General features: G+C 52.1%; 3 protein-coding genes across 3 annotated transcripts; all 3 read right to left on the bottom strand.

Moving 5' to 3' along the window:
• Positions 1-1,007: 1,007 nt before the first annotated feature.
• On the bottom strand, positions 1,008-3,963 carry A1O5_03430 (uncharacterized protein; the record flags this gene model as incomplete). Its single annotated transcript, XM_007744041.1, has 7 exons — positions 1,008-2,866; positions 2,919-3,075; positions 3,127-3,227; positions 3,299-3,521; positions 3,581-3,723; positions 3,771-3,854; positions 3,912-3,963. 7 exons carry the CDS (start codon positions 3,961-3,963, stop codon positions 1,008-1,010), a joined length of 2,619 nt encoding a protein of 872 aa, XP_007742231.1.
• A 904-nt stretch (positions 3,964-4,867) lies between these two features.
• On the bottom strand, positions 4,868-7,519 carry A1O5_03429 (uncharacterized protein; the record flags this gene model as incomplete). Its single annotated transcript, XM_007744040.1, has 1 exon — positions 4,868-7,519. The coding sequence occupies one exon, from the start codon at positions 7,517-7,519 to the stop codon at positions 4,868-4,870; it is 2,652 nt and encodes an 883-aa protein (XP_007742230.1).
• An 844-nt stretch (positions 7,520-8,363) lies between these two features.
• On the bottom strand, positions 8,364-9,104 carry A1O5_03428 (uncharacterized protein; the record flags this gene model as incomplete). Its single annotated transcript, XM_007744039.1, has 1 exon — positions 8,364-9,104. One exon carries the CDS (start codon positions 9,102-9,104, stop codon positions 8,364-8,366), a length of 741 nt encoding a protein of 246 aa, XP_007742229.1.
• Between the last annotated feature and the right edge of the window lie 3,552 nt (positions 9,105-12,656).

The raw sequence follows: 12,656 nt of genomic DNA, 5'->3' as shown, positions 1-12,656 counted from the left end.
TCTACATCCTCTGGCAGGCATCACACGACCTGCTTACAAGTAAGAGGTTGGAAAGCCCAGCACAACGATACAAACACATGCATGATCAATCCGATTCCGAGTCCTGCAAAGTTTTTGCAATCGGGTTATATTGAACAGTCCAGGGAGTTATCAGCAATGAGAAATCCATCTTATGGCAATTGGTTATTGAATGCCGCGTCTATCAATATGGCGCTCGCCGCTCGATCTGTGGTTCCCATGGTGGGATAGGAGTGGTTTAAGAGCATTTACACTCAGCCATCAATTCAGGCATGCAGGCATGACCGGGCTAGCACAGGATATGGGATAGAGCTTTGGGTATTGTGTTGTATCCACTGTCGCCATGTCCCATGGTCGTCGGATAGTCCATAGCAATTACTAGGCAGAATCCCACGTTGACCCATTGATGAAACAGTTCTCCCGAATGACTTTGTTGAGTTTTGTCTTAATCCATGACCGAAGAGGCATTCCTTGTCAGGTGGCAGAGAGAGGAGGAGCATTATCCCCTCAAACCTGGGCCGCCACGCTCCCTACATAAAGGAACCTGAGTAAGCGCAAAAAGCACCAGAGGCATTTAACTTGACGACTTTTCTCTTCTTTCTCTAAGCCTTGCTTCCCTCTCCCTCTCCCCTTCCACCACCTTTTCCTTGCCTTGTCCTGTTCTGTCTTGTCCTTGTCCTGAGTGACAGAGTGAGTACATGAATCAAAGAGCGAGTCGCAGAGCCTACATGAAAAGCTTAGCATCCTTGATCTGGAGCTGGAGCTGGAGCTGGAGCATGACTTTGCATTTTTTTTTCCCCCTTGGCTATCTACAGTAGTATTGTATCGCCGAGGCCAGAGGGGACCTCAAATCGACACCAGCCACTCCTCGCGCTCGACATAATTACATGGCCTTATCCGTCCATGTCTTCGTGATTCGGTCGGGCAATGTCCGGACCGATGCTTGCAGTGCGAGTCTGCCTCCTACCTTGGTGGTGTTTCTCTTGTGCTCATCGCTCTCCTTCATCTTCATCCATCTGGTCCATCTCTTCTTCCTCAACCTCCTCGTCGGTAAGGAATGGGCTCCTCTCCAATTCATACTGCGGGCCAGGGACTCCTCGGGACGGCTCTTGCGCGGGCGGGGTAAGGACCATCCTGGGCTGGGTCTGGCCTTGCTGCATAGCGATGGTGCTCGTCGTACCGGTGGCCATGGTCATGGTCATGGACGGTGTGATGGATTCGGGAGGCGTGGACATCTCCTCGGCAGTCGGGTATGGGGATAAGGTTCGGGATTGTATTAGGATTTGTGAGGGCGTGGGAGAGAGTGTGTGGGATTGCGAGAGTGGTTGATTGGGGACTGCATCGTGAAACTGCTGGTCGATTTCTTCCTGAGAATGTGCACGGGACATGCCCGGTTGCTCTTCCCTATTCTCGACTCCGTTTTCCTCTTGGGGCACGTGGTGTGCGCTGCTAGCCTCAGCCTCGTCCTCTTTTCCCGCTTCTATTGCCGGCAACTCTGGGTATCCCTCTTTTCCAGCAATGTATTCTTCACCCTGTATTTCTAGCTCGACGCGCTCCAATGTCTCCTCAATTTCTGCTAGAGCTCTGGCCTGTGCTCGCTCCAACGCCTCGCTGACCGGGAGCTTCATACGACGTTCGATTGTTGACGCGGAATCCGGTTCCGAGGGGCTGAATGCCTTGTCCACTGGCGAGAAGGGACTTGCCTCGGGTATTATATCGCCTGTTGTTGTCGTTGTGACAATGGACGGCAGATTCGAGCTGAATTTGCCTGGTTCCCTTGCGCTGTCACCACTGCCCTCTCTACCTCGCCTGCGCCGTGCTTTTGGAGTAGGGGGGGGCTTCTTGCTGAAATGGTGGCCCTTGTGATGGGACGGAACTGGAGGAGGATTGGCCTTTTCCTTATCTTTCTCTTCAGCTGCCGGTAATGGGGAGGCTTCCCCATGATTGTGGTGGTGATGATGATGGAAGGGAATAGGGGGATGACGGTGGTGATGATTGTGGTTTTGAGTGCGATTTTCTACCTCAACTTTTGGTGCAGGTTCCACGCTCGAGATCTCTGTCTTCGTAACTTCGGTATCGTTCTCCATTCTTTCTGCTTTCATGCGCGTCAAGCCAGATCTCCTTGCTTGTGGCGGTGGAGGTTTCTCCTTCTTTTGCATTATGACAGCTCGAAGATTGTTTTTCAAACCTGGGTTCCTGCTTGGGGTGATGACCCCTGGTTTCTCCTTTTGTGCCGCCACTTCCATCATACTTAAACTGGACTGTCTGGCTCCTTCAAGCCGAGGGGTGAGATACTGACCAATAGTCAATGTGGAACCTTTCGAGGAGTTCCGTTTCTTTAGTTTTCGAGGTGCTGGAAGGGCTGGCGGGTGAGCTTTCGCAGGAGAGGTTGGCGATGACACATCAGAGGCTCCTTCGTCGGTTGGAGACTCTGCATGGACTGGAGGCTCGGTCTCCGGGTCAATCAGCCAACTCACTCCTTCACAACGCTTGACGAGCCGTTTTGTTGTCTCATCAACCGCATCAAAATGACCCCAATGCTGTAACCCCTCCCGAGAACCATTTTGGCCTCCAAGGTGACCTCCGCCTAAAACCACCAATAATTTGCGGATTTCGTCTCTCTTATAATGTGGAGGTTGCTGTAGTTGCGTATGTTCGAGAAGGGGGTATAGGACACGAAGATAAGTATGGCGCAAGGATGATGCCTCTTCAGGCAGGTCAAGGAGGTTCCGAATCAATATGTCGACCAACACACGTAGGTCGTTGGTGTAGAAGTATTCGTACGTGGGTGGCGTTGTGAAGAGGAGGTAGAGTAATTTGAGGGTCAGAAGCTGTAACGACGTTTCATCTGCCAGCCGTTAGGAAACGAGAATCATCGCGGGTGACAAGGAAGATGATACCTTCACGGTTCAACAGGAGGATAATGTTCTCCCCAAAGGTCTTATACTCACTGCCATGGGCAGACAAGACCTTGATCACCTTGTTGGTGAGAGGGACTGCAGCTTGACCATTGGCAGGGTCGTGGGCGGCGACCATAAATTGCTCATTGAGGACAAGCTGGAGGCATACTTTAGACGCATATTGCTTGAGGTGGGGGGAGAGCCTTACCAGGACTCGAATGGTAGGATAGTGATATGGGTCATTGACGTCGTCAGAAACCTGTTCTATAATTTCAAACAACATCTTGACAAAGTCATCATCGACATACGCTGTGTTCAAGCGGTGGAATCAGTCTTTGTCAAAGGATAGTTGAGCCCCGTGTCTTCAATCTCCTACGTACCCAGGTCACCGATCTTAATCTTTTGTATGCGTGACATTTCGTAGAGCAGGGCCATGAGGAGTCTGTGGATTCCTTCGTGGTCATGTTGCTTCGGACTCGATATGAGATGGATCAGTCTCGGAAATGCGCCCTCGTCGTTCAACAGCTCGTATGTCTTTTCGTTCAACTGCGCATGGGTGAGCAAGAAAGATGTTGACACCAGCACGACATTTGGCTCGTCATCCTGTGCGAATCACTGCATCAGCCTGCATTTTGTATGAATCGCACTTCTGCTCCACCAACCTCAATCAGACACTGGATGAATTGTCGGCGGATGTAGTCGGCGTGGATTGCGAATAGCATCGACTCTTGGAGCTTGAAGGCGCATCGGCCGAGATCATCGTCGGTTGGAAGGAAGCGTCCTAGTTTGAGTTGAGCATGGTCGGCTTGGCCTTTGCCCATTCATTCTTGCAGCAGAACGTACCCCGACAACACCCAATAAGTTCTATGTAGGATCGCAGAGTATTGTCGATGCTATCATGGGTACTGCAGTCCCGGGAAACGGTCTCTTCGAGAGCTGGAGTAATGAAGTCAGTCGAGATCCTGTTTGGCAGTACGGATCGTTGTTCGGTACCGGCCCAGAACTGGTCTTCGTCCTCGAAGTTATAAGAAACCTCGTGTTCCATGCTCCGTTCTGCTTCATATCGTCTTCTGCGGCGCAGTCGGGAAAGTGGACGGGCTCAGAGGCAAATCAGACACTCCTCCTCATGAGATAAAAGGCGCGGCGACGCTTGGGCGACAAAAACGAACAGCAGTATAACAAGGCATCACGATGGAGGAGCTATATGTGGCCACCGAAGGGCGAGCTGCCAGTGGTCACGGTGATGGGTGCGGATTGATGTGGAGTGAATGGAATTCCAAGTTTGGGGTAGGATTCGAGGTTGCGAACTCCTGACACATGACGCCCTGCAGCGCAGCGTCACAATGCACGTGGTGGAGGGCTGAGGGCTGCCGGGGGAATCCACCTCAAGTACCCAGTACAAGCACTGGTTTAGGCATGGGCGTCGGCCCGGATCCCCCGTGGGTCAGTGTTGTCGCCTAATATGGTCTGGCTAGTTAAGTGCCAACCTCTACGGAATATTCCTACTGTACGAGGTACTGGGGTACATAACAAGTAGAGTACTTTGATAGGTCTCAGCCAACGCCCACATGTATCATACCCGGAACACAAATGGCGTGTTCATGATTGGTCTCTGGCCACCCATTTGACAACAATGGAAAAATGGGGAGGGTCATTTAATGATGTATAATATTTTCTACCATCAGTTTACACCGCCGGTATGCCAGTACCCAGGGAACTCCAAGGCTGCACATTCAAAGTCGTACCCGCGCCAGACACCCAACAAATGCTGCGGCTATCTCACATTTTGAAGGTCGAGGATCCGTCTGCCTTGGATGTGCTCGTTCTCGACAAAAAGACCACGATGAATCCTACGTCACCTGGGTCGTTTAAAAGGATGCGCTTCCGTATTCCTGTGTGCATCCAGTTAGTCGAGACTTTTCTCGCGAACGCTCTGGTGGTCAGATTACTTACAAAACATAGTCATCCAGGCTGATCAGGTCCGGTTCGCTGAACAAGAGATAATAATACTTCAACGTCTCTGCGAGCCAGAAGGATTCCATCGTGTCTTGCTGCTCCATCAACTGGCTAGTCACATCCCTGATGCCGGCGTTGGCAATCTCCGTCTTCGTCGCTTTGTCGACCGCGTCAAACATGGCCCATCCCTTGTCTCTCCACGTCTCGTCTCCTGTCAGGCGGTACATGATGAATACCGACTCGATGGCCTCGGGTCGGAGTCGGTAATCGCGTGCCTTGATCCGTGTATATCCTGGAGGCAGTCGCTCTTCCTGGATTTTGGCCGCAACATATTTTTCGTGTGACAGAGCAACCCGCGGCTTGAATAGCTTGGGGCTCAGTCCTTCTGCATGTGTACCGGCACCGTCCGAGATCATTGTCTCTGTTCTTTCCTCCTCTTCGAAATCTGTCGGCGTGCCTCTCTTGTTCAAGCTTGGGTCTGAGATCATCAGCGAATCCACAGAATCATCCTCACTATCCATCACATCGGCCACGGCAGCCATCGATTGTTCATATAGCCTTTGCTGGTTTATATTGTAAGTCTCTACCGCCTGCGTTCTCTCCTCAAGCTTCGGGTCCAGCGCTTCATACCATCTGGTTTCATTCCACTTGCACGCAGCCAAACTATCGCAGGGCACAAGCTCGAATTCTTCAGCCATGACACCTACAGGTGTGGATGCGTAAGCCCAAACACATGCGTCAGTGAGCCTCTCTGCAATAGCCATGTCTGAAGGAATGTTGAATAGCTTAGACCCTAGACCAAACATGCCGCCTGCGAAACATCCCAGGTGCGTGCCTTCGTATATTGTGACCTTTCTCTTAGCAGGATCCTTAGCTTGAGGGGAGATTTTTTGCTTTGCTAGGAACAAGATATCATGGTTCTCCTTCGTCATCGGTCGGAACAGCAGTTCCTCTCGGACAATCTCCATGGCATCCAGATAAAGATTCTTGTACTGCTGGTTCAGCCCGCCAAGCAGTGCATATTCCTTCGGAAAGTATTCGTAGGTGGAGTCGGCCATCGAGCCAATGCCGTAGGTGTGGGTGGTGGAATCCGGCTCAGTGCTCAGACCTTGGGATTCACAATTAACACCGTCATCCCCTTCATCCCATTCTGAATCGATCAGTGGCGTGAACTTCTCTCTTCCTGCAGTCACTTTGCTATCTTTCTGCGCGGATTCTTTGTTTGGGGGCAAGGATGAAAACTGCTGTCGCTTAGTCAACACCGTCGAAGGATTCTCGTCGGGGTTGCGCCGATTGTCCGTGACTAATTCCTCCACCGCGAGCAACTCTTCGCCGCCATCTTTCGGCCCTTCAGAGGCGGCGGCCTCGGATCCTTCATCATCGGCGTCAGCTGCCGATCTTGAAACAGCTTCGGACTTTCTACAGCCAGATGCGTCCAGCTTCAGCGGCCAAAGACCTGGAAAAGTCGTTTTCATCTGCCACTCCTCTAGGGCATTCGTGACCCGTGCGATCGCATCATAATACTTGGGCTCTCGGGTAATCTGAGCTAGCCTGGTGAATTCGACCGCGAGGGACCCTAATTCTGCCAGTACTGTGTGCTCACTGGCCCTGTGTGGGCGCGACGCAGAGGAGGGAGCCCAGTTATAGAAAACTGCAGGCATTCTGTTGGGCGTATCGAAGGCTCCCATCAGAATGTCGGCGAGCTCGACCGCTTTATCAAGCAAGACGGGATACTGGCCTGAGCTTAGATCGTAAGCTGCAATCAGTCCACCGAGATACCGGATTGTCGTCTCAAAGAGTGGTATATCCTTTCTTGGAGAAGTCTTGAAGTTGATTCTGCCCACGGCGGCCACGGCCTCGTGGAACTCATCGCGCAATCCCATGATCCAGAGGGTGTCGAGCGAGTCCACCAGGGTAGCACCCCATCCATTGAACGGATCCCCCACGTCTTTCGATATGGGCTTGAGCTCATCGTGAGGGAGTGAATAATTCTTGTAGCCGAACCAAGCATGCTTGAACGCCTCGCGGATCGCATTCTGTTTTCGGAGTCGATCTCTCTTTTTCGAAGGCTCTTCCCTGCCAAACTTGTACTGTACTTTGGGCAGAGCTTTCGGCTCGCCGCTTGGGAGCAGAATCAAATTCTCCAAAGGCACAGGGAAATGTTCCTCTTGTTGTGTCCAATATGCTCTCCCTGACTCTACGGGCCGAGGTTTGACCTCATGCCAGCTTTGACCATGTCTACCAGCTTTTTCATCTTCACTCGGTTGTTTGCCGAGCAACTCTTCTTTGGTCACTGTAGGCCGTGCATTGGGCGAAGGACTCGACACCAACGAAGTGGTTTCCGGTAGAGGTGGAGGTAGCGGAACAGCTTCCTGGAACTCGATCGGTGGTAGGGCAGGATGGGCCAGCTGTACTCGAGGCTCAGCGAGCTGTTCTGGGGCAGGGGCTGGAGCTGGGACAGGAAAGGGTTGCGCCGCTGAGTCTGTGCTTGGAGCAATTTGTTTGGTAGCGTGATTGTTCTTCAATCCTACGAGAGCCTCAAGAGCTGGGTTCTCCCAGTGACTGTTGCGCGTCAGATGGTAAACTGACACAATTGCGACAACAGCCACTAGTAGGAACAATCGGTAGCGTCGGAGGCGCATCATCCTGCGCTATGTGCTTCAGCTTCAGCGGTGGCAGATCGGATAATGGAGATCAGAGTCCGTTGATACGGGGCCACGGGCCACATTTGACAGGTGTTGCTTGGGCAGTGCAGTTCGTTCGACAATTCTGAGCGAGGACAAGGCCGGTGTCAGGAGCGGTCATGCCAAAGAACGTAGGATTGGGGGCGGGGGAGTCGCATCAGAGGTGCGGAATCCTTTTCAGCGTAGGAAGTTCGGGTCAGGAAGAAGTTTGGCAGCCTCGAACCCGTATGTAATCGGAGGGTCACTGGTGAATTTACCTAGGCTGACAAGGTCCTCCCTCCACATGGACCGTAGATCAACAACTTCCAACATGGGTCTGAAGGATGATGATGATGGGCAGGATGAGGAGAGCAGGTGGTACCATGTCTTCGTCTATTAGATGGAAGCGACTTTTTGGCCGCAAAGGCCGCCAATCAACTGCTCCCCGGCACCATAGTGTGAGGATACAAGGATACACCACCCGCTGTTAAACAGCCAGGTCTTCGGGTGACGGCTGCTACTCCGCCAAACGCTGACATTTGTGGGGACATCCCGTTGTTTCTTGGCTGATTTGTAGCATTTTGAGCTCCGGAGATGGGTCTAGCTACTGCCACAAAGCGGGAAAAAAGAGGAGATATAGCAGAAAACCAATTAATGCAATAGAAGGAATGGAAGAGAAGATAGCGAAAGGAGGGCTGGCACGCCTAGCATCATTTCCCATTTTCCGAGTCACGTCGTTTTTTTGTCTGTTCCGTCCCTGCGGCATGTAACCGCATCCTATCCATCCAGGTCAAACTATCCGTCGCCTCTCGCTGCTCAGGCATCATCACGACTGTAGCAAGACAGTTGCCTTTTTCAGCCTCTGTTCTAACTCGACATGAAAGGTCTCGTGCCGTCCTAGATGTTGGAATCCATAAATGGGCTTCTTCTTCAAGAAATCGCCCACTATCGATGTGAACGCGATTACCTCTTTAACAAGACTCCCCAGCAGGTCCTGGTCCGGGCCCGGGACAACGGTCGGAACGGGGGTATCAAAGAAGCCAGGCATGCCCTCAAAGTGGACTTGCTCTTGTAGAAACTGGCACTCCATATTTCCCAGGCCGCAATCATCCAGTCGGCCCTGACACAATCGCTCACATAATCGAACCAAGTGATTGATAATGTTGGAGAGCAGTAAGTGGCACGAGTAGTCAGTTCGAACCGTTTTACTGCGCAATATCCTTCGCACGGCAGCGTTGCTCTTCTTTAAGAGCTCGACTTGCATCTCCCGTGGTTGCGATTCATCAGACGAATGCTTCTTGAGATGAGCGAGCAACTTGATGCACACTGACTCTTCATCGTCCAGGCCGGTCTCGATGTTGCGAGACAGCGGCGCCGCATAGCTTGAGGGGTGTAGCTTAGATGGATCAACCGGACATGACGAGTGTCTCGAAAGAGGCCGAGCTTCAAGCTGGGCCGGGGACAGATATCGGGTAAATTGAGGTGGGCTGAGGCCGGGTGTAGGCAGCCCGCTATTGTTGAAGAAACTGAGGTCACTGGCCATCGAGTAGCTCCGGTTGTCTGCCATTTCCAGGGCGCCTAGTGACTCAGTGGTCTCATCGAAATTTAGGAAACCTGGATCACCGTTGACGACGAAGGAGGACCAGGCAGGCGGGTGGCGAACCCTTCTGCCCGACTCATCTGAGCCGTGGGTGGTGGCAGGTGAAGGGATAGACTGTATAGGGAGGGAATTATGGACAATCCACAACTGGGAGTTGATGGTGCCGATGGAGTCGTCGATCGGTCGCTTTCGTCGTTTGCCTACCACTTTCCCGACTCTGGATTCGCTATAGACGCAGGACAATCTCTTCTCGCAGCATCTACGACAGCCCTCCTTGTTCCCATCACATCGAACCTGTTTCCGTAACAGTCAGCGGAGAAGGCTGGGTGGAATAAGGGGTTTTGCATCTTACCTTTGCCGAGAAGCAGTGGTTGCAAGCTGCCCTGAGTTTGATGGGTTTGGGTTCCGTTTTGGAAGGATTGGGTGTAGCTTTCACAGAGGATGAACAAGAAGCCGAAGTGCCATTAGCTGGAGAAGGATTCGAGGTCGAAGATGTAGATGAAGCGGATGCGGAAGATGGCACTATTATCGCCGCCCTTGCGTTCATGTCAATGGAGATGTCTTGGACAGGGAATGCAATATACCAACCCAGATTCGGCGACCATGGTGGGTTTTGGCAGAGGTATGCAACGTAAAGGGTCAGCCCCAAGTAGTAATCAAGAGATTGCAGCAGTCTTGGATAGTAAAGACTGAGGCCAAGACAAGAGAGCGGGTTTGAAGGAGTGACAAGGTAGGGAATGCTGCGAGTGCGAGGTCTTTGTGGCAGGAAATTCGAAAAGGACGCCGGTACTCAGGACTAAATGGCTATAGCTCTCTCTATATCAATGTGGGAGTAAGCATGTACTGACTGCAGTATGAAGAAGGCACAAGCTAGAACCATGGATGGAGCGGGCTGATTTATTACTTCGTTGCTTGTCCAATGTGGCCTTGGGCGAGTCAGGGTCGAGATAGGAGCTCGCTGCTCGAGGCTAGAGGATTATCTAGTGCTGTCAGTAAACAGTGGGCTTGATCCATTTGCCGCGTGGGATACGAAGGTTGATGCCGGTGACGGATGGCATTATGGGCCATTCAGGTCAAGTGGCAGTGAAACTGTTTTGTGCCACGATGGTCGTTCCCTCTCATCTGGTGGTGGTACTACGTAGTCAGCACCAGTGTCCGCAAGTATTTTAGTGAACAGGGGGGACGGCAGATGAAGGGCAGGGGGGGACCATGGACAGGGGCAACACAGGTGCAAGGACCGGGGTGGCTTGTCTCCCCTAGCGTGCAGTCAGTAACCGGGGATCTGGGCGGCGCCTCGAGCAGAAGCGGTAACCTGGCTGGGTCCATTTTGGCGGGCCACCCAGTCCACAAGGCCAGCTGTGGTCCACCCGTGCAGGATGAACCTCCATCTCGCCCTTTGTCAGTCAGACGGAATCTCTTCGGCGTCACTGACGACAGATGTCCGCGAACTTTGTCCAGAGCGGTGGTCGTTCGACGGGGCTTTTGCTTATGCTAGCCAAAAGGCCAAAACACTGTCCTTGGTGTGGTGCGCAGCAATGGGTTGAATCAAGGGAGTAACAGTAAGAGTAGTATTAATGAATGTCGCCGTCCGCAGCTCGAGAAAGTGGCTTTCAGCCCGAGGGTTGAGCTGGAGGCATCAAGGAATGGCTTGATGATCAGACAATAGCCTCCCTTTCCTCCTAGTACTTCACAAACCTGGACCGTGTTTTCAACAACTGTGATTATGTAGCATCACAAGACTGCCGCCATCACACCATGAGGCTTTGGAATCCCGCTTGTCGTCAAAATCCCCCAGAAACAGGCCCCTTCTTGAGAACAGGTCTCCTCGAACATCCCACTGAATTACCTAGAGGAGGGGAGCATTAAGCACTGAGCGTCCGCATTTTAGCGCCAAGTTTGCTTTGGGGGTCATTTGACTTTCAGCCGTCGTATTTATTTATGAGTACATGGCCCCAGACTGGCTGGTTTATGAAATGGCTGTTTGCCCAGCTCTTCGCGTCAACGCGATCTGAATGATTGAATAGCAAAATATTGAAATTAATTTGGATTGCCTCTGACGTTGTTAAAATGTCCGTAAAGACCGAAGACGGTTAGAAGTATACGGGCATTCATGTGACTCACTTGCTAGCGGATTGCTAAGTGGCCGAAGGCTGATGATATGAGTGGTCGACAGCCAAGATGGACCCACTAAAATCCCACTAGTCTCTCTTCGCTACTACCCAGTACAGTCAAAGCCTTGTCTTCTCCAAGTACGTACCCAGTACATCAACGCCACCATCCCTTGCCGTCAATACTCGTGCGAGGACAAGGCGCTTACAGTGACGCAGAAGGGTACCTGACCAAATTCTAATGGCTATTTCTATCATGGCCAATTGTATGGTATAGCAAGAGTGAGCGGGCATCCACAATTAAGGTGGTGATTTATTACTCCCGCGCATTCTTCAACTAGAAAGCCACATGTACAACGGGGGTGAAAGGAGGGTGCTGGGGTGCAGTTTAGTCTCAGCCTCGTATCTCCTTTCACGCATCCAGAGTGGACCTACGCTGCGCCTTCTGTATCGATCGGGCTTAGGTACAGGTAGTGGGACTGCGGCTGCAGCATTTGCCATTTGGGCATCCCCTATTCGCATCGCATCGTGGCCATTGATGATAACAATCTGGTTGGACTTTCTCGGCGAAGAGAAGGGCTGAAGGTCTCCCCACTTCCACCGCCTCTACTACATATATGGAATCGCTACGCCCGATGCGAAACTTCGGCTGAAGGCGGCGCAGTGTGCTCACATGTAGTTGAGGGTTATTGACGACACTGATTGCCCTAGCCTCCTGCTGCCGTACAAGTCTAGAGGTTCTTGACGATCGGATGATGGCAAGGGGCCAGCAACAGCCAACAGTTCGCCATTTGGCCCTTTCTGTTTCCATCTGTATTTACATACTCGTCGCAGCTTATTACCGGGCGCATTTTGCTGATGGCCTATTCACACATGGTGATCGGCGACAATCTGACACTTCAAACCGACACCGAAGCGGACAAGTGTGTCTCTGTAGCCCAAATGAGGCCTTCCAAGACCTATAACTCCTACTGGGTACATACAACGAGTCGTGCATAGCGTAGGTGAGGGGTTCTTGTTTGTGCCATGCGTTTCTTTCTGCCGGAAATCGCAATCTCGGCACTCGGACGATCTCCCATTTCAACATCACAGACAGGGGACCGTGGGGGTGTTTCCTATGGCGCCCGCCACACTCAAATGCTCCCCTCTTCCCCTCCCAAAACGAGCACCTGCCAGATTCCGATTTTAGATGCATGAAAAAGGGACAGGTCCCTTGCGCGTGGCTGCGACCATCCCGCAAACCAGGTTCCGGGCCTGCGTGGCCACCTCGATAGCGGCATCATGGTGCAGGACATACAGGGCTGAGGACTGTAAATATGTACAGAGCACGGCGTATTTGTCATGAGCAAACCATGGATTTAGTTGGTGAGAAACCCATCGAGATCCCGCTCCCCTACCGGTATGCAAAACA

Source organism: Cladophialophora psammophila, assembly GCF_000585535.1.
Source record: "Cladophialophora psammophila CBS 110553 chromosome Unknown aczJe-supercont1.4, whole genome shotgun sequence".
NCBI lineage: Eukaryota > Fungi > Ascomycota > Eurotiomycetes > Chaetothyriales > Herpotrichiellaceae > Cladophialophora > Cladophialophora psammophila.
Note: the sequence above shows the minus strand (reverse complement) of the source record. Positions and strands in the feature narration are given on the sequence as shown.